Genomic DNA, 27,200 nt, shown 5'->3' with positions numbered 1-27,200 from the left:
CTGGGTCGTTGTTCATCCCTATTTTTCTTGTGTTTTTGTATACTACCTCGAGCAACATGAGAGGGTTGACGTTGTTTGTTATTTCTAGCATGATTTTGAGGTTGTCTTCCTGCTAGGCAGCTGGATGTTGTTCCGACTGCTGTGGACTTCTCGGATCTTGTGGGTTTGGAGGACATTAGTGATGCTCTGATCATGGGTTTTGAGAAGGAGGAGGAATTGACGGTAAGTCTGGCTGGGAGTTTTGTGCAAGTGGCAGTCCTCGAGACAACTAAATGGCCGCCTCTAAAGCAACTGTCGCATCTCTTTGTCGACGATCCATGCCCACTTGTGTTTTGTTCAATTCTCAACGATGTCCGTCGAGCACCCTCTGTTTCATCACCATTGTTTCATCCACATTCTCTTGGTTAGCTCTTAGGGTGGCCAACTAGTCTTGCAACACTCCTAAGGTCGTTCTTAGGGTTCTAGCGTCCATCTCCTCCTCTTCCAACTCCAATTGTGGCTCATCCTCTGTCACGCCTGGTGGAGGAGGTGGATTTTGTGGATTTTCCAATGTTTTTCCAACTTGACCTGTCTTCCTGGTGTTCTTAGACATCGTGTTAGATCCCGGTTTCCTTGAGTTTAGCTCTCAATGAAATAACCAAAATGTTGACCCTGAATTTGGTCAATGACACGGAGTCACGAAAACGATATAAATAAGAGAATTGAATTCAAGAATGTAAACGACACCAGGATTTTATAGTGGTTCGATCCCAGAGATTGGTAATGACCTACGTCCACTTAGTATTTTTATTAATATAGAAGAACTCCAAAACCTATGATCAATGAACAAGGGTTCACTGAGTTTCACAGGTCTTGAAGATAGATACAAATATTGTGTATAAAATCACTATTTCTCTGAATACAAATTATTGCGTGTCCCTCAAATGAATCCTATCAATTCTATTTATAGGCTCATGGATGTACATATGGGCCTATGGGCCATCCGTAACTTGCATTACAAGCATAATAAAATAAAAATATCAATAACATTGATTATATTTGAATTAATAAATATCCTTGAAAAATCTAACTTATAACTGTTTTTGAGCATTTTTCTCGATCCCACAAGCAGATCTGGTCGCATATTTCTATCTATCTTCTTTTTTGCTGCTCAGCATATTCCTTGCGTCTATTGAGCAACTCAATTTCTTCTAATACTCTGATCGTAGGTCGACCAGTCCTTCATTAATAATCAGTCACATGTTGTTCACATGCATCTTTAACATGTCACGTCTTCATGCAAATATTTAGGAAAAAAGGAAGAATTAGAAAAAGATTTGATTTTGGATTAGCAAAACTTCTTTAAAAAAAAAAAGAGGGAGATAGAATGAATGGGTCTCTACTTTAAAAGATTTTGGAATTTTGTTTTAGGTTTTAATTTTTTAATTATTTTGAGTTTATTTTTCATATTTTGTTGTTGGATTTTTTTATAATATACTTATTAAGGTTTTTTTTTAAATATGTTTTTTTTAAAAATATTTTCAATGTGATTTTTTATTTTTTTTTAAATAGGTGTTTCAATTAGAAATGGACACATGGCTAATATAAATATGTAATGTCCATTTTTGGCACAATAACGTGGCAAATGACGCATTAAAAATATGCTGACTAGATGTGAGGAATAAGTTGTCCGCCAATTATATTATTTGATCGTCGTATGTTTGGTCGTCATAAATATATAATGTGCATTTGTATATTTACTGCATTTAGTTAGTACATTGTCAGGTTTATTGCTGAATTTCTCGGGATCTAGCCATAACTAGTAATGAGTACTTAGGTATCTAAAGTCACCTAGCTTCTCGCTATAAATATGAGAAGAAAGATCATAACAATGTGTATGTATTCAAGTTCATTTACTCCTAGTAATTAAAACCCTTAGGCCGTGATTGGTATCAGGTTAGGAAATAATTTTATGTTTCCAAATACTAAAAGTATGTAGGACCCACAATAATCATGTGATTGGTTAATCATTTTTTAAAACAAAATCTAAATCTGATTTTAAAATTTTGCCTATACATTTGAAAACGATAAAACATCGTTTTATGTTTTATCTGTATATGATTTCTCTATTTTTTTAATTTTTTTAGTAAGATTTGACTCTACTCTACTGTTCGAGTATATATATATATATATAAATATATGGGTAATATTAACTATTGAATTAAAATTAAAGGTCCATATTATATAGTTGTTAATTAATATTTTTAAAAATAAATTTTGATTTTTTCAAATTTTTGGAAGGGTTACCTAATGAAAAACGTGTATTTATTATAAAAATATAATATTGTAAACTTTTCATTTTTCAAATGCATGCCAATTTCTAAATATAGTTAGTATCTCTCATCAGTTGGAAATAACATTAATTATTACAAAAAATAACTAAATTCGAAATTAATATAGAAAAAAAATATTTACCTATTAGTGACTTGTTATACCAAGTCACTGTGTTGTCACATCATCATAATTGTTAGTACTCTTCTATGGGTAGTAATCATTGAGAAGTCTTCTATATATATATATATACACTTAAGCAATAAAGAACCTATATACTGAAGCAATTTTATGAATATAATCAATGCACTATTATTAAATTTTACTTAATTATATCTATTGAAAATTTTAAAATCATACAACCTATGTATATAGAATATATAAAATTAAAATAATATTCAGATTCACTTGAACCAATCACAGATTCAATTTTTTAAAACTCAAAAACAGTTTACAGTTATTGAACCAATCACATTTTCATAAATATGTTTTTAGTCACTAAATTCAGATTTTCATTTCAGAATCTCACTTTTAAAAAATGCAGTTTTCTAATCGCGAACCAATCAGACCCTTAGTTACCAAAAATTTAGTGGATTCAAGTCTCTTGATTTGGTGGTTGAAGAAGCCATAAAAGCAATAATATTGGCTAAGTTGTAGTGCACCAATTTTTTTTTATTAATTTGTGTGCAATATTTTATTATTAATTGTTAAGGGTTGGAAATATACTTTTATTGTTTAAATTGTTTGGTAGAAATTATGTGAATTTAAAATTGTTAATTGTTTTATTATGTGAGTTCTTGGGTTTTGGTTGGGTGCACCAATGTGCATGGTTAGTAGAAATGCACTCTAGCACTTGTGTATGTGCATGTGCATGTGCATGATTGCATGGTGAGCATGCAATAGTTAATTTATTCTAGATTATTCTTTTATTTATGGTTTAGTCCCTTTTTATTTATTTATTTATTTAAGAACGGGAAATAATGGGAAATTAAAAAAAAAAAAAAAGAGGCAAATGAGAGGGTGGCGTGAGCATTAGAGTGGGAAACCTCTTTTAGTTAACTATTTATTTTTATTCTTTCCTTGGTGGAAATTAAAGGTAAGTAAATATGGAGACAAAATGAGTGAGGTATCACTTGGTGGTTTGAACTAAATAAGAAAAGGAAGGAATGAGATGAGAGAGTGTGTGGCTCTAGGTGGCCGAGTGATGATGATAGAGAGAGGCTATGAGGGAGTCTGTCAACTAGTGAGGGGGCTTTCCCTTTTATGCCCTAATATTTTTATATGATAAGTAATATATTTCCATACTTTAATGGGTATTTTTCTCATACATATTTATGCAGTTTTTATTGACAAAATAATTAAGAAAAATTATTTTTTAAGACGACTAAAGAATTTAATCAATAAATGTGAGTAATATTAATCCTTGTACCAATTTTAGATAATCACAAACTAATATAAATTTTGTGATCTAATAATTTTATTTTTCTAAAGGAAATTAAATATATCATATTTTATTGGTATTATTTATTTTATTTGTCAATTTAAAGGAGAACTTTTATGAAATTAATTGACACTAAATTAATTATTTTAAACAACTATACAATTTTGTCACATTTTATTTGCTATTAAATATTAAATCAGATTACGGAGCTAAAGAAATATTTTACTAAATTAAATTTTTGTAATAAAATTTATGGATAACAAAATGTATGATTTAAATGAATAAAGTAATAATAATCAATTGACTATTTATTTTATGCTTGCTGAATTTTTGTAAAAAAATTGACAAGAAAATAAATGAATAAATATTACAAACTTCAAAGCAAGTTTTAAGAACCATCTCACGTATGCATGTTACATGCAAACTAAGTTTTACGTCCAAATATATGTCATTTGATTAAGTGCATGATTCTTGTTTTGCAAACATTTAGAATTCACTAGGAGACTTAAGATTATTCTTTTATGATCTTATGTGAAATTGTTGAATGCTTATAGTGTGGTGCAACATGTGTCATGCGTGTGCATGGCCTATGCACACGTGAGGTATGTATGTTGGGCATGTGTAATCTTACATGATTTTAAGACAACGTTTGATTTTGATTCTATACTACTACAAAATCATACTTAGACGACGCATGAGACAACGGTTTTCGTAGAACAGTTGTCTTATGTTAAAAATAGACATGGCACAATAATAGCTCTTAAACTATCGTGCCATGTAAAATTAAAACTTACATGAGATGACAGTTCCAGTAAAACTGTTGTCACATGTCTACTTTTAACATGAAATGAAATTTCTACGTAATGTCATATAATTTTTTTTGTATTATTATTTAAATTTGTATGTTTAACATAATTTAATAAATATGCTCAATATAAAAAATAATATTAATTAATAAAGGGTAATACTAAACATATTTTTAATTAAAAATATGTTATTTAAATATTTTATCTAACTTTTTAATAATATTTTGCCAAAAAAAAAAATAATATTTATTATATTATATTTTTAATTAAACATAGTGGGAAGACATTTGTTATGATAAATAAAAGGGTTGATTATAAAATATATTTTAATTAATTTTTTCCTTTAAAAAAAAAGGAAATTTTACCATTTATGCATTATAACATACTTAATTTTTTTAAAATGTCAATATAAAAATTCTCCTCATAATGTGCCCCTCTCATATTTTGGACAAAAATACTCTCCTCACTCAAATTTAATACTTCACACATTTTTTTCTCTATTTCTTTCTCTCATCCCTCATTTACAACTATTTTTTCACAACTTGGAGATGGAACAGATTGGAAGTTTCCTGGTGTTTTTTTAAGAGAAAAAATTATGGGTAAGTATCATCTAATTAATCTACATGTGAATATGAAATAGCATGGTTCTCTCTCCCAAGACACGTTTCTTTCACCCCATAATGCGCCGCACTGCTCCAAGTTCATCTATCTCTCTTTTTTTTTTTTTCCATCTTCAAAATCTCACTTGGTAGCACATCGATCTTAGCCAGCAAAGGAAGTGGACGACCGGGCTAGTAGATGAGGCGGAGCGCCGTTTACGCTACCGGAAGTGACGAAGAACCATGGTCGTTGCAGGCAGAGTTTGGATCTGATGGAGGACCACGGTCCCGGATTATTGTTGACCAGTGACCACGGTAATTTTTTTCTTGATGCTATATATGTATAAATATATGAGGATGAAGAAATACTTGTATGTTTGTTTTAGAGTTTGTTGAGTTTGAAGAAATTGCAAATGTACTCTTTAACTGTATAGATTTCTTGGGTATTTCATTTTGGATTTTGTTTCTAAATTTTGAGTCTGTAATGGGTATTTGATTATCATTTTTTGTAATTTTATTTTTCTTTTGGTCTTTGAGTTTTCGAGCATAGATCTAGACACACATTATTTGGCTCAGAGCATAGTCATATATGATCAATAATGTTTGATAATAATAATAGATCCTCTCTTATAATTTGTTCATTTTGACTCGATAGTGCTGACTTCAGTTTTGGATGAGGATGCTGCTGGTATTGGTCAAAGTCTATACCCACTGCACCGTACTAAAACTCTTCATCTGGTTTGTGATCATTAATCCATATTTTATATAAAATTTTCTCCTTGATTGGTATATTTTTAAGCTGAGCCCTATCTTATCTATCTCCATGTATCTACACACTATAAGTAGAGTATAATTGTGTATATGCATTCGTAAGTCTAGACTCTTAATGTGAAAATGCTTGAGTTCAATTTTCCTCACTCGAATAGATTTAAAAAAAATAATAGATTTTATGCTCTCATAAAGGATAATTAGTTAAATGAAATTATATATATATATATGTATTGTATTTCCTTGTAACTACTGGATCATCGTCTCTGCATTTTTTTTAATGCACGCTTTAGGCCTAATAGAATTTCTCCACTCATAGAATTTTTGTAAAATAAAAATGTGCTTTTAAAAAATTTATGTTGGTATTGTAATAAATTACAACACATTATGATATATAAGCAACTGTTTCTTCTTTTTCTAGATTTTAAGTGTGATTAATTGTAAGAATTTGGTTCTTAATTTTTGATGAATTCAAGCAATTGAATTGAAGGCCATCGCCCATCAAGACGGAGTAGGATTGACAGGGATAGGTTTAGAAATATTAGAATTGTTTTAAAATCACTTTTTGGGCAAATATCATGTAGTAGGGGAATTCTAAATTTATATTGAAATCACTTTTTGGGCAAGTCTCATGTATCACCACTCTCATTTTATTAATTTGCTTATTTTGTAAAATAGTTTATTTTTTCAAGGAGTTAAGGGTCTGCGACAAGGCGACCCTATTTCCCCATTACTATTTGTCTTAGTTATGGAATATCTCACCTGATTGCTTCAATTTGGTGCAATGCATCATGAATTTCGGTTTCACTCTTTATGTAAAAATCTCAAAATCATCAACTTATGCTTTGCTGATGATTTAGTGATTTTTTGCAAAGCTAATAGAGGTTCGGTTCAGATCTTTAAGCAGGTTTTTGAAGACTTTTGCCACAGTAATGGAATGAAGGCTAACTTAAGCAAGTCTCAAGTCTTCTTCAGTGGTATCTCTGCTCAAGACAAACGCCAACTACAGCTTCTGTTAGAGTTAGAAGAGGGTTCCTTCCCCCTGAAATACCTTGGAGTCCCAATGAGACCCACTAAATGGAAAGCGGCTGACTGCGGTGAAATTCTTAAAAAGATAAAGCTCAGACTTCATACTTGGTCAAGTAGACATCTATCTTATGCAGGGAGAGTTCAGCTCATCACTTCTGTTCTTTTGGGGCTGAGAAATTACTGGATGAATATTTTTTTACTGCCTCAAAGTATAATCAAAGAAGTGGACAAGCTTTGCATGTGGTTTCTTTGGGGTAATGATGGAACTAGGAGCAAATTTCATCTTACATCCTGGTCTACGGTTTGTTTGCCTAAAGCTTTTGGTGGTTTGGGGTTTGGAGAAGGGTCTAAGTGGAATAAGGCTTTGCTTGGTAAATATATTTGGGCTATTAGCCATCAGCAGGAAGCATTATGGGTAAAGTGGGTTCATGCAGTGTATTTAAAGGGTCAAAACTTTTGGCAATACCATCTTAAGGATGATGCTAGTTGGTACTGGCGCAAAATCTGTCAATTACGTGAGATGTTCTCTCAAGAGGAGATTGAAAAGGCTGGTAGTAATGGAAGGTTTAAAGTTAGACAGCTGTATACTGGTCTGATTCAGCTTATCCCTGTCAATTACAAGCAATTTGTTTGGAACAGAGTGAGTGTTCCTAAGCATAGGTTCATCATTTGGCTTGCAGTCAATTCTAAATTGCTAACTAGGGACCACTTACAAAGAGTGATGCAGCTGGAATCTTCTCTTTGCCCGGTCTGTGATCAAGAGTTGGAGAGTCATAGTCATCTGCTCTTTGGGTGTTATTTCTCTCAACAGGTTGTTCTAAAGATTCATGACTGGTTTGGCTGTTCTTGGCCTCTTATATACTCAGACTGGTGCAGATGGATTGGTGGTATGAGTAAGGGGGTTAGAGCTTCAAATGTGGCCGCTGTGTTATCTGCTACGGTCTACTATGTGTGGCATAACAGAAACATTTGTGTTGTTCATAATTACTTTCTTAGTATTATGGCTGTAGTTGAGTTGATAAAAAATGCCATTAAGTGTAGACTGAGTGCGTTTTACTCTGATGATGTTGTAAAGTTGTGAGTTTTTTAGTGTTGTTTTTGTGAGCTGGTTTATTCCAGTGGGTTTGTGTTGGCTGTAGCTTGGTTGCTTTGTGCTGTGATCAATAAAAATTATTTTTTCTTGATCAGAAAATTAGCAATTTCATTTTATTAATTTATATCAATTAATTTAATTCATTTTTAATTTAATTCAATATTAAACAGGAGACGACATTTGCATTACAACTGTTGTCTCATGTTACACAGGGGACAACATTTTTATTTTAACTGTTGTCTCGTGCGAGTGCATGACACTACACTGCATGTCACAACAATATTAGAACTGATGCATGAATGCTCTTACAAGAGTTATAAACTGACGTCCAACGTTAATTTTCTAGTAGTGCTAGGCTCGTTGTGAAGTACCCCATACTTTATTTTTGCTTGGACTTGAGGTAAGGAAGTTAGCTAGAATTTTCTTTGAATTATGTTATGAAAAGTATGAGCTAATATGTTGCAAGAGCTATGGTGTTATGAAAAGTATGAGCTATGGTAAGCTAATGTGTTATGAAAAGTATGAGCTTCTATGTTATGGTATGAGTTGTTGTATATCTGCTTGTATGTTGTATGAAAAGCATTAGGTTGTTAGCGTCTTGAACGCGACACAACAAATGAGTTACTAAAGATGTGACGTAACTCATAGGGCGGACACGCTGACGTTATTCGAGGACCAGAGTTCATGTTTACCTCATAAATGAGGTTTTACCGGTTTATTCTTTTATTGGTTACCTCATGATGTGACATGGACAATAGAGGTGCCATGATCACATGATGTATGGTTATGCTTATGATTATGATGTTCCATGATTATGACATGAATATGATATGATTATGACATGAATATGATATGATTATGATTTATTATTATATGATGTGAGTTTACGATATGTACGTAGTTTGTTTTATGTTACTTGTAGATTGTTGTGGTTTTTTGTAATTCTTTACCGGCCTTTTAGCTCACCCCTTACTTAACCCTTTTAGGTAGGCAATAGGGTTTCTTCTTAGCACGCACTATGATGTGGGGAGTTTCAGAGTCTTGGCATGTATGACGCGGGGTGTCCATGAACGATTAACGATCTAGTTGAACGCCAAGAAAGTTATGAACTTTTATGTTATGGTTTATGTTTTCATTACGTCACAATGGGTCTTATATTTCCATTTTATTACAAAGAATGCATAAATACACTATATTTTTATTTTAAACTATTGGATCCAAATTGCTTGTTTTGACAAGGCCCCAATGAATATTTTCTCTAAAATTGAATTTTTCTAATAAATATGTACTGAGCGACATTTTACAAAGTAAATAGTTTAGGGTGTTTCTTACATAAGTGGATGTAGGTTTATTTTTGGATGAACAACTATAAATTATCTCTTTACTTTATTTGTGCATTAAATATTTTCTAAGTTCATATGCACGGTTTGTCTTGTCTTATTAAATTATTAGTTGGCCAAAATGTGAGTAAGAAAAACAACTAGAAGGTACTAACAAATGTAACTAATTGTAAACAAAAATTATTTTTACCAAAAAAAATAAATTGGTACATAAAGTATAACATTTAACAAATATTTGAAATTTATGGCCAACTATTCCTTTCTTAAAAAAATAGTTACTAGGTTATTTTTGTGATTTAGAAAAATGGTAACTCATAACTACCTAATTATTTGGTGAGTTTAACATTTTTTTATGGGTCAGTTAGATTATGAGATATATATTCATATAATTTATAACGTTATTAAAGTTTATTAGAAATTGTAAAAAAAATGTTCTCATTTGAACTTTTAAAGTATAGTTTACATAACTTTTGAATTTAAAATATCAATACTAAGTAAACTTATTCATTTAGAATTTAAAAAATAAAACCATATGATAGTAATGTAAATATACTAAAATCTAGAGTGTTATACCCATTTTTGGCATAGTGACATGGCAAAAACATGCTAACTAGGACTCAAAGATAGGCTATTCATTAGCCAGAACTAGCTGGTTGTTATCTCTCTGATTACCATACAAGAGCAAGATCTAGTCACCATATGTTTATAAATTAGGCAGATATGTGTACTCATGTATTGACTTCTTTTGGTTGGTAATTCGTCAGGTTTATATTTGAATTCCCTGAGATTTAGCTACAAGAAAGCATTTACTCCATTATAACCACCTCAAGAAACTCAAGTGATCCAAGTTCACCTGATCTTGAGGTTTGGGGAGCAAGAAAGCTATAAAATAAACTAAGTGGATTTAGGTCGTTTATTCGATAGAATCACTATAAACACCATTTCATTTATTACACACATGCTATCTTCCAAATTCGTACAACGCTTATCTTAAATTATTACTTGATTAAATTGGATTTAAAATTTATATAATTATAGACAATTTGGTCATATTGAAAAAAAATTATTAACCAAATTTCGGCCTAGAGTACCGAGTATGTATGATTTTAAATTACAGGCAATAAATAAACATTATTGAAAACATAAGGTACGAAGTTTGTATTTCGATAAAACTCAGCGTACCAAATTAGTATTTACCCTATATTTATCAAATTAAATTTAAAATTTAATATATTATGTTACAAAATAAAAGTTATGTATTTCAATTTTTATCTTTATAGAAACATATGTATTTCAATTTGTAGTCTTTGGCATTTTATCGGGTGAGTTTGGTGTTTTGAGAAAAAATAAACTTAAAATCAAGTCATAATCCTGCAATTAGATGAGGTAAATGAGAAATCATCCAAGGAACGTCATTACCCGGACTATTTTTCCTTTTTATACATATATTTTAGAATTAAAAAGCAAAACACTAGTCTATCCAACCAAACCAAAGCAATACTCTATATTATTATCTAATTTTAAAGAACAATTTAGTCAATTTAAAGTATTTTAATTACGTTTTCCAGTAATATAAACAGCATGAAGTGGTTTTTTTCCCTTTTTTAGTTAGTTTAAGAAAGAGCATTATACAAATTATGATTACCATTTTGTTAATTGTCTTTTTCGCAATACCCTAAGAAGAGAGATTAAATAAATAAGCGAATAGAACACAAAGATTTTTATGTGGTTCAGGTTATAAAAGAACTCTAGTCTGCGAGTCTCTGGTATTAAAATGTTTGGAAGCTTGTGAGGGCAAGCTTCAATGGAGTATTCACATGTAGTGTTTAGGTTGCTCTGAGTACAACGTATTTTTTTCTCTAAAAAACCCAACCTTTTACAATGAGACTCCCAACTCTATTGATAGAGGTTGGGGTAATTAATACTAATCATTAGAAATTAATACACATTCTTCCCATTTTTGGAGGATTAATACATATTCAATGCAATGGGCTATATTGAATAGAGACCACGACCCAAGTGAGATTTGCGGGGCCCACTGCAGAAAAGTACCTACTTTATGGAGAACATGCCCTTGGTACTGTCAGGGCATGCAGTAAGTGCCTCCATGTCAGACTGCGTAGTGGGAGTGCGAATTATTGAGTCGTACACTCGAAAACACTACTGACGGATCGCCCATAAAGGTTGTCAGACGATCCTCTGGCTCTGCAAACCTGCATTTGCTGACACGTTGCGCCCTATCTTAAGTCCGAGAACCAAAATCTCAGACCTGGAAGATGACTGGGGGACGAGAGCCTTCAACTTAATTGCCCGAGCTGGAGAACCTCCCGCTCCGAGGACGAAACTCGGGAAGTAATCTACTTAGGCACCCTCAACCCACTGTCAAAGGAAAATCTCACCTCGGAGGACCCTTGCTTCGACTAGAGGCCTCGGGCAGTAACATGCCCCGACGATGTCTATGAACGTCCGAGCCAATCATTGGGGGTTGCCACTTGTCGGAGGTGAAAGTACGGACAACACATTTCTTTCTACTTTATTCACATTCTTTTCTCCATTAAATTATTTTGATTTTGATTTCAGTTTAATAAACGTGTCATAAATTACAAAGCGGATTGGATGGTACAAATTTGTGGTTGTTTGTTCACCCTAAGCAATTATTATATTTATAGTTGTGAAGTTATATATTAAATTTTAAGGAAACCATTCTATTTTGGGGAACAAATTACTAATTTTTGTGTAACTAGTTACTATATTTCTTGTAGTAAAAAGGAAATACAAAATCACTAAGTTGGTTGGTTGCTTTAAATCTGTGTCATACCTAAAATTTAGTCATATATTAAAATATAACCAATTAGTATCTTAAATGATTTTAAAAGCAACGAAAATGTAGCTTTTAAAAGTAACTATGAAACATACTTAATAGAATCATTTTCTAATAAGCTATTCATAGTAACTTGGAATTATAAGAGTAACTTTTTATACTATAGGATAACTAATTAGTTTCTAAAATAAGCTTGAAAGTAACGTAAAAGTATCTTAAATAATAATACATGTAAATTACACGAGTGACTAAAAAAGTATATTAAAAGTTAATGTGTAATATACTAAATTAATTTTTATTAATAAGTTATATGATAACTTGTTATACTATATGACAACTCATTAGTTTCTGAAATAAGCTTGAAGGTAACCAAGATGTATCTTAAATCATAAGTTACCATAATATAACTTAAAAATAACTAATTGGTATAATAAGATATCTACAAATAAATTTTGGAGGTAACCAAAATGTATCCAAAATAATATGATCTAAAAATAAAGCTTTTTTATATAAAAAAAAGTGACCAATCAGTATCTTATCGGTATCATAAGCAACCAAAGGTAACTTTTTACAACCCAAAAAAACAAAAAAAAAATTTCGAGAAGCAGGATTTCCCAATTTTTTCAAAATCTAGTATACTATGATGATGTGACATGTTATGGTGCTGTTTGGTAACCATTAAAAAAACAGTTTTTTATTTAATTAAATAAAAATTTGACAATTAAACATAAAATAGTGATTGGTAACTTTATTTTTATTTATTATTTTTTTAAATTTTAAACAAAATTTATTAAATTTTGAAAATAGAAAACTTTCACTTTCAAATTTTTTTTAAATTGTTTTCAATTTTTAGTTTTTTTTTTTCTCTTCTTCAAATCACCACCTCATTTTATATTGCTATGCAAAACATAAAAATAAAAGTTATCAAACGAATTTATTATTTTTTATTTAAAAAAAAAAACAAAAGTAGTTATCAAACATGTTTTTATTTTTTTTAAATAAAAAAAAACAAAAATAATATTTTCATTTTTGTGTTTAAAAAATTCAATAACAAAAATTTTACCAAACACAACCTATATGTGTAAATAAATTATTTTAAGGTATTTTTGTAATAAGTTTGTATTTTTAAGGTATTGTGTAAATTTCGCAAAAAAAAAGAAAAAGAAAAGCCAAGCACCTTCTAATTTGTGCAAAAACAAGCTACTATTATGATATTATCAAATAGACCAAAAAAAAAAAATAGAATTCAAATAAGAAACTAACCTAAAATTAGTGAGAAAAAGAACTTGGTTCACTTGAGGGGAAAAAACATAGCAGTTGAAAAGATTTTCTTTTTTGGAAAAAAAAAAACACAAATCTATTGTAGTTGGAGGCCCAAATGAGTTGAATGGCCGTAGTACTGAGAATGTGTGGTGTGGACCTCTCATAAAGGCTTATCCTCTCCAAGACACCAACGTATATAGGCGCTCGTTTGAAATTTCCTTGGTTTGATGTCATTCACTTTCAGAGATACAGCCATGGCCACGGGCAGCTTCAAGCTCCCACACTCTCTCAGCAGAAGTCATGGCCGTAACACTCTTCTTCCATTTCCCACTTCAGCCTTATTGCCCAAAGCACCATCTCCTCTTCTTCACCCTCATCCCACCTTTGTGCTTTCAACTGGTACTACTTTCTCTTCCAACTCTGTTTTTCCTCCTTCTGTATAGTTTTTGTCTTAAGTTTTTTAAATAACTGATCTCTGATCTATAATTTGGTTCACCCGAGAAGGACCCGTTAAAACTTGTTGTCAATTTCATATGTTTTCTGCTCGTTTTTATGATTTTTGTGTGTTTTTTGCGTTATAAAGTAGTTACCAATTAAGCATATCATATTAAATTTGTTTATAGTGAAATCCATTTCACTGATTTTAAGATAAGAGATTTCTCTTACTGTTAAAATTGAATCCAATGTATCTAATGTAATGATGGCTTTTGATAGAAGTGGATTTCATATTGAATGGATGGTGTGTGTTTTTTGTATCTTCATTGCCACTTCGTTGCTTGGCCTGACAAGTAAATAATAATAAAAAAAACTGACTCCCATTTAAGTACTTGCTAATATTACTTGAATAAAAAATCTTAATCTGTATAATCTATTTAAGGTGCAATAGCAAACCTCTAGGAATAAAAATGGCAGTTTACTTTTGCAGTTTTCAAATTCTATATTATTTCAGTATGTTGTTTATGATTTAATCTATCAGGGTAATTTTATTTTTTATTTAATTATTTGGGGTGGGTGTGGAGCAATGGGGTACATTGGACTTGTTCTTAAGTACTAGATTTTGGGATTATGCAGGCATCATTACAAGAACCATACAGTTGTTTACTCCGAATATTTTTCCCTGTGGACCTCATGCATTGAAAGAAGGATGGGGCATGCAGTTTAGCCGAAGAAGCACATCAGGTTGCTGTAGCTAATTGTGTACGGTGTCTTTCTTAAAGAGCTTCATTATGTTACTTTTTATGGTTATATTTTTGTAAGATAATGTTCTTACTGCTTCAATTTTCAGCATCTGTACAGCCTGTGACAGAAAAGTCAACAGAGGATAAGTCTAAGGATCCCCTTGTGAGTGGAGATTCCATTCGCCGCCGGTTTCTTGACTTTTATGCTTCTCGTGGTCACAAGGTTCTTCCAAGTTCTTCTCTTGTACCAGATGATCCGACAGTTCTGTTGACAATTGCGGGGATGCTTCAATTCAAACCTATATTTTTGGGGAAGGTATCATAACTACAATGAATATCTCTTGACATTCAAAATGCTAAAATCTGTTTTACCAATTAAAAGATAAAAACCATTGACGCAGATAAATTTTCTTCAGCGAGTTATCTAGCAAGCTAGGTTGTGATTACCATATTCTAGATTATGATATTATTTTCTTTTTCCATTTTTCTTTTGTTCATTTTTCAAGAATAATCTTCATATTTTAGCTCCTGTGTAATAGTATATATATATGTATATACGATTTTCCAACTCTAAGTTGGCCAAGGTAATTTTGATTGATAAAGAATTCACTCCCAAAAGACTAGCCTATAAGAGGAGGGTGCACAAGTAGTAACGAACCACCAACCAATCCTATACTTAGTAGATGTTGGATTTTAACAATACCATCATATAGTGATAGTAATGTAGACGTTAGTTTTTGAAAAGTTTGACAAATGATAACTTTGTTACCTGTCTTCTGAGTGGAACATATCATCATTGTGTTCTGTTTTCTTTAAATCCTTTCTACTTTTAACTGACGATTCTTGCACATATATCAGGTTCCTAGACAAGTACCTTGTGCTACAACTGCGCAAAGGTGCATACGTACAAATGATGTGGAAAATGTAGGTCGAACAGCACGACATCATACTTTTTTTGAGATGCTTGGAAACTTCAGTTTTGGGGATTACTTCAAGAAGGAAGCAATTAGATGGGCATGGGAACTTTCAACTGTAGAGTATGCAAAAAATATTACATCTCTAATGAATCTTTGATGCTATAGATACTGCTGCTTCTTGACTTGTTCTCTCATTTTATTTTGAACTGATGCTTGGTAAGATAATAAGTTGAATAGCAACCTTGTCAGAGAATATGAGCAGTTTCTTTCTAAAAGCTTTGACTTACTGATACTCGAAAGTGATTAATTTGCTAATGTTATATTCAAACATTTTACATGTCTTTGAATTATTCCTAGTTATGCATTTCCTTGTTTATTAATTTATTTTCTAATTTCTAGGTAATGCACAAAAACAAATAATTGAGTACGTGTTGTCACCTGCAGATTTGGGTTGCCAGTTGACAGAGTTTGGGTGAGTGTTTATGAAGATGATGATGAAGCTTTTCAAATCTGGCACGATGAGGTTAGGCTGATAAAATTCCTATCTTAATCTTTAATATATTGTACCTTGCATTTCATTTCTTACACTTGTATGTTTGCATTTTCACCTTTCTACAAATGTATTGCCTTTGCCTGGATCCATGCACATAATAATGGTATCTTAGACCATGTTTTTGAAGTCTTTTGAAAAAATTACTTCTTTTTCCCCTTGTCTTCATTAGTATGGATGGTGGGAATGAGTAGTTTGTTGTCTCTACCAAATATAATATTCTGTTGTCATAGATTTTGGTCTTGAACAGCATTAGCAATTCAAGTTATCTCTGGTAGATTGGCATTGCATAAGTATAAAAGGAAGATATTGTTGACAGAATCAACATCGGATGGTTAACTACATTTTTCTTAAGACAAGGGAGGTTATCGCTATGTGGTACTAAGTCAAGTTTTTGACTGTGGTTTTTGCTTCAGGTGGGTGTACCTGTTGAGCGTATAAAGAGGATGGGTGAAGAGGACAACTTTTGGTCCAGCGGAGCAACTGGTCCTTGTGGTCCCTGCTCAGAGCTCTATTATGATTTCCATCCTGAGAGAGGATATGCAAATGCTGTAAGTGTTAAATAAAATTTGTTCAAGGGGGATGGGGGCTGCTTTCTATTGAAGTTTTTCTTCTTCTGTTCTAATTTTCAATGAAATTAACTTTAGGATCTTGGAGATGATACAAGGTTCATTGAGTTCTACAATCTGGTTTTCATGCAATACAACAAAAAAGATGATGGTTCACTTGAACCCTTAAAACAGAAGAACATAGATACTGGACTTGGCCTGGAGCGCATGGCTCGCATCCTTCAAAAGGTGTTGATTGCTTTTCCACTTTGCAATGATAATGATTAATTTCCCAAGATTCAATGCTAAATAAGTTGTGCGCTCACAGGCATTAGCACAACATCAATAAAGAACATGTAGTTTTATTGGCAACAAAGATATTGTCCCTTTCAGTTCTTAAATTATTTTATTCATGTCCTTCATCCTTCTGAAGCAGGTCCCAAACAATTATGAGACTGACTTGATCTATCCAATTATAAAGAGGGCATCAGAACTGGCAAATGTGTCATATGAGCTTGCTGATGATCAATTAAAAATGAATCTTAAAGTATGCTATTATCAAAGAAACTGCAATACCTATCAAGTTTGTCTTTCAACAAATAATTCTCTTTTGTAATAACATTACTAATCATTGCTTCTTCTATTTTTCCTCAGATATTAGGAGATCATATGCGTGCTGTTGTATATCTCATATCAGATGGGGTTGTCCCATCAAATATTGGTAGAGGGTATGTAGTTCGGCGGCTCATAAGAAGGGCTGTTCGCACTGGAAGGTTGCTAGGTATAGATGGTGATGGTAGGGGAAACCTTGATGGAGCGTTTTTACCAGAAATTGCAGAAAAAGTAATAGAGTTAAGCACCTATATCGATCCGGATGTAAAGAATAGAGCACAGCGCATTCTTGGGGAGTTGAAAAGAGAAGAGCTTCGATTTGTTCAAACATTAGAGAGAGGAGAAAAGTTGCTTGAACAAATGCTTGCTGATGCATTGTTAAGTGCACAAGAAAACGAAACAGCACCTTGCTTATCTGGTAAAAATGCATTTCTTTTGTATGATACTTATGGATTTCCAGTGGAAATAACAACAGAAGTGGCTGAAGAACGTGGTGTTAGCATCGATATGGCTGGTTTTGATGTTGAAATGGAAAATCAAAGGCGCCAATCTCAAGCTGCACACAATGCTGTTAAGCTTGAGGTTGAAAATAGTGCAGATCTTACAGAAAATGTTCCTGATACTGAGTTTCTTGGATATGAAACCCTTTCTGCCCGAGCAGTAGTGGAAAGCCTTATGGTGAATGGAAAACCAGTAATACAGGTTGTGGAAGGTACTGATGTTGAGATTATGCTGAACAGGACTCCGTTTTATGCTGAATCAGGTGGTCAAATTGGAGATAATGGTTTCTTATATGTCACCGAAGGTGGAAACCAACAGAAGGCTGTGATCGAGATTAAAGATGTCCAAAAATCATTGGGCAGCATATTTGTTCATAAGGGCGTTATTAAAGAAGGTATTGTAGAGGTTGGTAAAGAAGTGGAAGCAGCAGTGGATACCAATTTGAGGCAGCGGGCTAAGGTACTGTCCAATAATCTTAAATAACAGTCTAAAATGTGGTCTGTGTGTAATGTGTGCTAAAATTAAATTCTTCTACCATTTCATTTAAAATAATTTTAGAGCTCAATTGAAGTGAATCCTTTAAATGGTTGTCACTAGTCAGTTTTGACACAAACTGTTTCAGGCTCATTTTACCTTTCCCCCATGCTTGAAACCATTCTATTTGAAAACTGAACTGAACTGAACTTCAGTATTTTGTAGGTTCATCACACTGCTACTCATTTGCTACAAGCTGCATTGAAGAAAGTTATAGGTCAGGAAACATCACAAGCAGGTTCATTGGTGGCTTTTGATCGCCTCAGATTTGATTTCAACTTCCACCGACCACTTGTCGACAATGAGATCATTGAAATTGAAGGATTAGTTAATAAATGGATTGGGGATGCTACGCTTCTTCAGACTAAAGTGATGGCTCTTGCGGATGCAAAAAATGCAGGGGCTATTGCCATGTTTGGAGAAAAATACGGGGAACAGGTTTGAATTTCTTCAACTTTACTACATGCAAACTTCATATGATGGAAATATGTCAATTACTTCTATTTTTACTTCTTATCTCTGATGATTGTAGGTACGGGTTGTAGAAGTTCCGGGTGTATCCATGGAACTTTGTGGTGGAACCCATGTCAGCAATACTGCTGAAATACGTGGATTCAAAATAATATCCGAGCAGGGTATTGCATCTGGAGTTAGGCGTATAGAAGCAGTAGCAGGTGAAGCTTTCATTGAATATGTAACTTCCAGGGATTATCATATGAAGAATTTATGCTCCACTCTCAAAGTATGTCTTATTGTATTTTTTTTTTCATAGTTTAAATATTCTCTAATAATAGCAAAGACTCAACATTTTTTAACCTCTGTGAAGGTGAAAGCTGAAGAAGTTACAACCAGAGTAGAAAATCTCTTAGAAGAGTTACGGACAACCAGAAATGAAGTTTCTGCTTTACGTGAAAAAGCAGCAATATTTAAAGCCTCAATTTTAGCAACCAAGGCATTTTCAGTAGGAGCTTCGAAAGAGATCAGGTATTTCTGTGCTCATGTGTAGCATTCAACATTGCAACATTGTAGATAGATATATGCTTGGATTTCACATTTCACATTTTTGATAGCTCGTGCACACATAATGAATAAGAAACAATTCTTGAGAATGTAACATTCGCATCCTGACAATAGACTCAAGCATGTTACTTGAAGCTAGAAGATTTTGGTTTGAGCCAAAATTATTCATTGTTCATTGCATCAGAAAAGATTTTACTCTGAATTTGAAAAGAAATTATGTTTCTAATCATTTTATCCTCTTGAAATTTCTGTCAGGGTACTTGTGGAGTCCATGGATGATACTGATGCTGATGCACTGAGAAGTGCAGCTGAGCATCTGATTGGTACATTACCTGATCCAGCTGCTGTAGTACTGGGCTCATGTCCAGGCGAGGGAAAGGTCAGTTTAGTTGCTGCATTCTCTCCAGGGGTTGTGGACCTGGGAATACTGGCAGGGAAGTTCATAGGGCCTATAGCTAAGTTGTGTGGTGGGGGAGGAGGCGGCAGACCTAACTTTGCTCAGGCAGGTGGAAGGAAGCCTGAGAATTTAGCAGGCGCACTTGAGAAAGCTCGATCAGAGCTCGTCTCAATCCTATCTGAAAAGGCAAGCTAAATCTCCCCTGTGCTCTATAAAATTATTGTTGTCATATCTTGTGAATGTCACGGCCATTTTCCGCTTCATTGATACATGTGTTGGTTCTAGTGATTGGACCTTATCTAGCCAACCCATCATTTTCAGCTTCATTTTGATAAATCTTCTAGTTTGGTCCTATACCAGTTAAAATATCAATTTAAATAATGAATCACATTGAATGTATTACTTTTTACTCTTCTTTGTTGCAAAATGAAATCGTGTACATTTGTTATTTATTCTTTTATGTTAATTATGCCCCAAGACCAAGCTGAAGTATCATCGTTAAGTTGTGCTGACAAGTGTATTATTTTTGTTGTTCTGAGGAGACAAACTGTTGATATTTGGTATGATATGTATTGGGCCAACATTATTATGAGTTAAATATTACGGGAATAATATCTATGCAGGTGTAATAAATTCTTATCTGTATATAAAAATCCTTCCATATGTTTACAATTTGAGACAAAAATGTAGAGTGAACAGTCCTGGAACCCTAATACTATTACTCATGAACCGACTTTGTTCAGTCAAAGATATCGTTCACATGGGCCAACTACAGAGCCCCAAAAGATCTGTCATTGTCTAAGTTTAGGGGTTATCCCACATCATACTATCATAAAACGATTTATGCCGTTTTTGTACTAATTGTATTTTCTATTTCATGTTTTTTGAGTAGTGGAGTTACCAATAACCAACGGCTCTAATCCCATTTTTAGTGCTCCTAAAGTTTTTACCACGTTCAGACATCTGTGACCAATAACTTTAAATTAATGATGCCAATTCATGGTGATAAACCCACTAAAAAAGCCCATTGATCCAAATGATGAATCATGATGCGAATTTGCACCTCTTTTTCATTTTACAAAAGAAAAAAGAGTTAAATGCTATCTTTGAGTACTAGATGGGGCGGTGGAAAGTAGTAGAGTAAGGATTTTAAAGGAAACTTGTTTTTTCCTTCTTTCGAAGAACTAACATTTGGTTCTAGACTTCTAGGTTCTAACGTGTCATGTTTTATTAAAAAAAAATGGTAACTCCACCCACATAGCAAAATATTTTAATTCTTGGTTTCCACTTCTCAATTACCAGCTCATTGGCGGAAAAGATAAGTTTATTAGGCCCTCTAATTAATTACTCCATGATTGATTATATTACTTTATAATATATGAACCATAAAATATAAACCAATATTCTAAAGTGGGGTACTGTATGGGGGTTGTAGTAGGATTACTAGATAAGTAAGATTTTTTTAATGATTTTCTTTCTTTCTCTCTCATCCAACTTAGCTGCGACATTAGTTTTTGGCGATATTCTTGCTTGTCAAGTGGGACTTGCGTAGACTTGGTTCTTATTTTTCCGTTCATTAAGAAGCAATGATAATATTCACCAACTTTGTATTTACTACCCTTCTTGTTGTTCTTAGGGGACCATACGCGTAAACACACAAGCCACAAAGAGAATTGTCACGCACACTCTCTCCTCTTGTCTTTATTGTTCTCTATAGATCAACTTTATTAAAATTTAATTTAAAGCTTACTTTGACCCTCCACCCCAAACTATAGATAATTCATAAATCAAACTCTTGATGAAATGACGCTCAATCGAACCAAATTATTGAGTTAGATTGTCTATCATTCTCAAAGGTCGTGTGAAAAAGGGCTAGAAAAGAAAAGAAAACCGATACAAACGATAAGAATCGCCAACTTATTATATTTGATCATCACATCATAGTCATTAGTGACACACAAAAAAAATGACGAATATAGATCCCTTGTATTTTTCAAAATGCAAAAGCTAAGATAAATGAAAATCCATCCACCTAAAAGTGCATAAATTTTGTCACTTGATAGTCATCCACACACAGAGGAATACACACAAAATGCTTTCTATTTTTTTTCTCCATACCATAATAAAAGTCGATATGTTCTTAAAAACACAGCTGTTTGTGCATAGGCAAAGAAGTCGGTGAGGTGAGATAGGGCCCATTTTTATTTTTACTTTGTCACAGCCGCGTCTCCGGGTTTCCGCCATTCTTTCTCTCTTTCCCTCTCCAATAAGATCCAAAATCACACAAAATTATTCATAAAATTATATAATAAAAAAGTCATAGCTTTTCGTAGAAAATGCTGACCTGTACTCCATACTCCTTTTCTATCCAGACTACTTCCACTACCTATATAAACGGCATCAAATTTCCTTACTTTCACATCACTTTCTTACAACAAAGAAAAATAAAACATCGAAAAAATGGCTTTGTTGCTTTGCTTCATCTTCTTTCTTATTCTCTCTTCTGCAAATGCTTGTGATCGCTGCGTGCACCAAACAAAGGTTGCCTATTTCTCCAAAGCTTCTGCACTTTCCTGTAAGAATATTACCTCACTTGAGTAAAACCCAAAATTCTTTTTCTCTTCTTTTTGTGACCAATTGATTAAAAGTCTCGATATTTTCATGAAATATGAAGTGGGCAAGTCTTAATTTTTGGATTTAATGCAGCTGGGGCATGTGGGTATGGCTCGCTGGCCTTGGGCATCAGTGGTGGGCACCTTGCGGCTGCAGTGCCTTCAATTTACAAAGAAGGTGCCGGTTGTGGTGCATGCTTTCAGGTCATTGCGCGCAGTTTATTTTCTTATATATTTCAATCTTTCTTTGGATGAATTTTCACTACTCAATCTTAATTTTTGTTCTAATTTAGAGTTGTTAATTTTAACAGATGAGATGCAATAACCCTACTCTATGTACCAAAGAAGGGACTGTAGTAACAGTGACTGATCTCAATCCTAATAACAGAACAGATTTTGTTCTAAGCAGTAGAGCTTTCTCGGCCATGGCTCGCAAGGGTATGGGCTATGATATTTTGAAGCTTGGGATTGTGGACGTTAAATACAAGAGGTAAGTAAACAACATCTATTTTTATCACATTTGCAAAGTTTTATTCAAATTCTTATTATTTCTTTCTGTGTTTTAAAATATCTTCACTTAAAATAAACACATACAAAAGTTGCCGTTTGATTTTTTCTAAACCTTTTTATGGTTATGGTTTCGTTGCAACCACTACATAATGTAGAGCTACATATATAGATCCTTTGAATAATACACGGTAGGCTTGGACAAAGGAACAGTCTCATTAATGCTGTAACGGTCCAAAAACGTACAAAATACATAAAATATGAAGGTCGTGCATATAACAATAATTATAATAATTGGACAGAAAATTATTACTCAGTATTGCTAGTCCTTTTGGCTACAAAAATCATTACTAATATATTTCATGTGGAGCAGAGTACCTTGCGATTACAAGAACAAAAATTTGGCCGTAAGAGTGGAAGAATCAAGCCAAAAGCCAAACTACTTAGCAATCAAGTTCCTGTATCAAGGGGGTCAGACTGAAATAGTAGCCGTTGATATCGCTCAGGTATGGCATTATTTTAAAGAAACATTTCTAGTTGTTACCCTATAATAAATGCTCGCAAGTGTCAATGTGACATTATTTTGTTTATGTATAACAAGTTTCGTATTTTTTAAGCTGATTCAGTTTGATACTGTGACACACAAACAAACAGGTTGGTTCGGCTAATTGGGGTTTCTTGAGTCGAAACCACGGGGCAGTGTGGGACACAAGTAGAGTACCGGCCGGGGCGTTGCAACTCCGGCTGGTGGTGACGTCGGGATACGACGGAAAATGGGTTTGGGCCAAAAGTGTGCTACCTTCTGACTGGAAGACTGGGGCTGTATATGACTCCGGAGTTCAAATCGATGATATTGCGCAAGAGGGTTGCTCTCCCTGTGATGACGGCAGTTGGAATTAATTATGGACATCATTTTTATGACACTATATTATAAATTGATTTGTAGCATTAGGAACAAGTGCAAATGTACTATACAGACTAATAGATGTCACATATTTTTTTTTTCTTTTTTGGGTTCCCACTGCAATCTTTGTTGCTCTCTTGTTATTATTACATTGTGGTTTGTACACAAAAGAAAGTAATTGGTAGTTTTTTTACTTTATTTTTCAACACAATTGTTAGCCTTCATCTTAATCGAATATAATAATAATAATTAATCACTTCTCAGTTGTCACCGCTATTTAGACCGTCATTGATGTAGTAACATTTGTAGATTCGTGTATAAGCAGAGTTTATTAGCCGTAAGACTCGAGCCCTGCCAAGCTGCCATCCACCTGAAAATGTCGGCCCAGAGCAACACCAGATCAACGAAGGCTGCAGAACGGGACCAAATTTCATGGGTGGGTAAGACCCAAAGAGCATTCCGAACGATGCTCTACACGTAAAAATAAATAGCTAAGAACTTACAATTCATCTCCATTTGGTTGCTCTAAAGATAGCTATAATACATAACTTTAACACCAATATTTTTTTTTTACCAAATATAGCTAAGTTTTTAAAGCTTCGTTAAATATATTTTTAATACTTTTTTTTTTATTTCTCTCTCCAATTAGTTATTTTTTATTATAATTATTATTTTGTTTTTCAATTTTTTTTATTTTAACTAATAAATAATATTTAAATAATATAAATGAAAAGATAGAGAATCTAATATATGTCATGATGTAAAAGTGTAAGGTAAAATAAAAAATATTAAGTTTTGAGGAGGTATTTTGAAATATAGAATATAACACTTATTGGGAGTGTTCTAAATCCTGCCAGAAAAGCCTGATTTTCTTGTGAATTAGCAAAATGATTTTTTTAGAGTAATTTTTATTTTAAATTGAAGTAAAATACATATATTTTCGTACTAAGTGAATTTGAGCTACGAATAAAAATTTGATTTATCGATTTTGATATGACAATAAATTTTATTTTATCTTTATTTTGCAAACAAACTTGTTCTCTTTTTATGGTCGTTGATATGTATTTTTCTAAAAAAATAGTGTGTATAACTAATTTTTAATTTAGTAGATCTCTTATAGTATTTAGCATATATAATTTGATATGTCTATGGTGATCTTTAGTATATATATATTTGATCACTAATATAGTTTAATTATATAGCTATTATTATATGCATGATATTTATTTTTGAATTTAGTATATCTCTTATTAGGGGTCATAAGTTGTAATCCAATAATTTTAGCCATAATTAATCATATTCAATTATTAATCGAATCCTAACTTTTACTAGCCAATCTTATCCAATTACAATATTTAAACAGATCCAATCAAGTCAAATTATTTATTTGACTAAATCGATTACATCAATTAGTTTTTTTTACCTTACGTTGTCCGTGCTTTCTGCATATGATAACGTGGCCTCAATGGGTTGTGTTGTTTAGCCCTCCTCGGGTTCTAGAGCCTGATATGTGTTAGGATTATTTAAAATACAAAGTCCAAGTTTTTTTACACAAGCTAGGTGTAAAACACTAAATGGTTTCACATAGTGAAGATGTGAAATTTGAGTTTTTTTTTTGTAGATATTTAAAAATTATATTTTTGGGTCCAAAGTGATACATTGAGATATCTAAGGATGAGCAAAAAGTTTGAGAGAATTTGGAGGTGTTTAAGGGCAATTTTGAGAAGGTTGACCTGCCTAGGTGGCGTTGCGTCGCCACCTTGGTGGCAATGCCTTGTAGGTGACGCATCACCCAGCAGGCGACGCATCGCCTATAGACAAGCGACACGTCGCTTGATGTGTCCATACAAAGCTCCAAATGATGTTTTTAAAAACTCTAATCTTATTGGTTGGACTTAATGATTGTGCTTACACTATAAAATGGTTCTCTTAGAGTTTTAATAGACTTGATCACTCTTTGCCTCTGCTTGGGTTTCATTTTGCAGGAGGTTATTGGTGGTGGTAGTGGTTCTTCAGATAACATTATTGTAATTTTGTTCTGAATTTTTGTAGTAGTGGTGGTGGACAGATTGGATCTCAACATTATTGTAATTTTGTTCTAAATTTTTATAGCTAAGTTTATAAAAATTTGTAAAGGAAGTTTGGTTGATTGTATAAAGTTAATTTTTTTTTTGTGTTAATGGCTTGTAAATTGCTGCTTTTGTTGTTAATGAAGTTTTGATAATTAATATTAAAAATATTTAAATTTAATGAATATTAATTTATTTTAAATTAATATTAAAAAGTATAATAAAAAAAATAAAATTTTAAAAATCATTAGCGGCGGATCCCACGGCTAATAACTGCTGCTAATTAATTTTATTAATCGGTTCTGGCACATACATTAGCGGCAGGCTCCATCGCTACTACCCGTCGCTAATAACTCTTATTAACATCAACTTATTACCGACGGGGAAGTAGCGGCGGATCCCCATCGGTAATTGTTAATAGCGATGGAGGAGCAACTTAGTAGCAGCAAAGCTTACTGACGCTAATGCCGTTAAATGTTGTAGCGAATGGTGTTCCAAAAAGTGTCAAATTTGGCACATCAATAAATGTTTTTTTATTTACCATATTGCCACTAATTACTATAATTGAGTAGTTGACAATTAATGACCAACCATATATCATTTTTTATTTATTTTTTTAATGACAAATTTCTTGGAGTACATAATTTGAATAGTAAAAAATAATAAAAAAATGAATTTTTGTATGTTGTCAATAAATATTAAATGAATTATTGACTTTTTTATGTGTAAATTTGCATCTTGTGCATTGGAGCACAATTGCAAATATTGGGCCAAATATAGCATCAACTCATTTTTTGTACTAAATTTGGCACAAAATTTGCTCTAAGAAATTCATAAAAAAAGTGCTTGTCTTTGTGAATTTCAAGGCTTGCTCAATCCCAATTCTCTTTCCTACTAGAGAATGCCTCAAGCATCCATCAAGGGATATGAAATAGAGAATTTGGACAGTGATACATCTCATGTATAAGCCTTGGTTTTGATTCTCATCAAAGAATAAGTAAATTCAAGTTGTGTTCTAATTTGGGCTTGAAGCTTGCAAGAAGATCAAAGAGTTTTGTTCTAAAACTAGGGTTTGCATATTTCTATCTCAATTTTTATTGGACTCTGTCAAATGTTATTGTGTGTAGATTCTTGTCACTTTCTCTCAACAATCAAATTCTCTATTATCTGAGACACATCATCATGGAAGAATCATCTTCAATTTCGACTTTGAAATTTATGAAACAAGACTTTGTTAGATTGGATAGATTCGATGATACTAACTTTGTGCATTGGCAAGACAAGATTGGGATTTTGCTAACTACTCTCAAAGTTTTCTACATCATAGACAAGGATCTAAAGGCCATAGATTCCACCAAAGAAGATGACACTCAAGAAGTCA

At 32.8% G+C, this 27,200-nt stretch overlaps 3 protein-coding genes across 8 annotated transcripts; all 3 read left to right on the top strand.

Annotated features, from left to right (window-relative positions):
- Positions 1–5,029: 5,029 nt before the first annotated feature.
- On the top strand, positions 5,030–8,152 carry LOC133793168 (uncharacterized). Of its 2 annotated transcripts, XM_062230776.1 has the most exons (4): positions 5,030–5,156; positions 5,324–5,471; positions 5,812–5,894; positions 6,820–8,152. In XM_062230776.1, the coding sequence occupies exons 2-4, from the start codon at positions 5,429–5,431 to the stop codon at positions 8,032–8,034; spliced, it is 1,341 nt and encodes a 446-aa protein (XP_062086760.1). In that variant the 5' UTR covers positions 5,030–5,156; positions 5,324–5,428; the 3' UTR covers positions 8,035–8,152. The 2 variants fall into 2 exon arrangements, with proteins under 2 accessions (XP_062086760.1, XP_062086759.1); XM_062230775.1 differs by lacking the exon at positions 5,030–5,156 and having other exon boundaries at positions 5,190–5,471.
- A 5,518-nt stretch (positions 8,153–13,670) lies between these two features.
- LOC133793095 (alanine--tRNA ligase, chloroplastic/mitochondrial) lies at positions 13,671–20,222 on the top strand. 5 transcript variants are annotated; one of them, XM_062230769.1, is made up of 13 exons: positions 13,671–13,869; positions 14,542–14,649; positions 14,756–14,964; positions 15,507–15,685; positions 16,010–16,088; positions 16,532–16,666; positions 16,763–16,912; positions 17,097–17,210; positions 17,318–18,235; positions 18,476–18,748; positions 18,843–19,052; positions 19,137–19,294; positions 19,586–20,222. In XM_062230769.1, the coding sequence occupies exons 1-13, from the start codon at positions 13,698–13,700 to the stop codon at positions 19,920–19,922; spliced, it is 3,042 nt and encodes a 1,013-aa protein (XP_062086753.1). In that variant the 5' UTR covers positions 13,671–13,697; the 3' UTR covers positions 19,923–20,222. The 5 variants fall into 5 exon arrangements, with proteins under 5 accessions (XP_062086753.1, XP_062086754.1, XP_062086757.1 ...); XM_062230770.1 differs by having other exon boundaries at positions 13,673–13,869; positions 17,100–17,210; XM_062230773.1 differs by lacking the exon at positions 13,671–13,869 and having other exon boundaries at positions 14,767–14,964.
- A 1,904-nt stretch (positions 20,223–22,126) lies between these two features.
- Positions 22,127–24,006, top strand: LOC133793152 (expansin-like A1). Its single transcript, XM_062230774.1, has 5 exons — positions 22,127–22,302; positions 22,434–22,543; positions 22,651–22,829; positions 23,220–23,352; positions 23,501–24,006. Exons 1-5 carry the CDS (start codon positions 22,188–22,190, stop codon positions 23,744–23,746), a joined length of 783 nt encoding a protein of 260 aa, XP_062086758.1. The 5' UTR covers positions 22,127–22,187; the 3' UTR covers positions 23,747–24,006.
- The last annotated feature ends 3,194 nt before the right edge of the window (positions 24,007–27,200 follow it).

Source organism: Humulus lupulus, chromosome 1, assembly GCF_963169125.1.
Source record: "Humulus lupulus chromosome 1, drHumLupu1.1, whole genome shotgun sequence".
NCBI lineage: Eukaryota > Viridiplantae > Streptophyta > Magnoliopsida > Rosales > Cannabaceae > Humulus > Humulus lupulus.
This window is presented reverse-complemented; position numbering and strand designations above follow the sequence as displayed.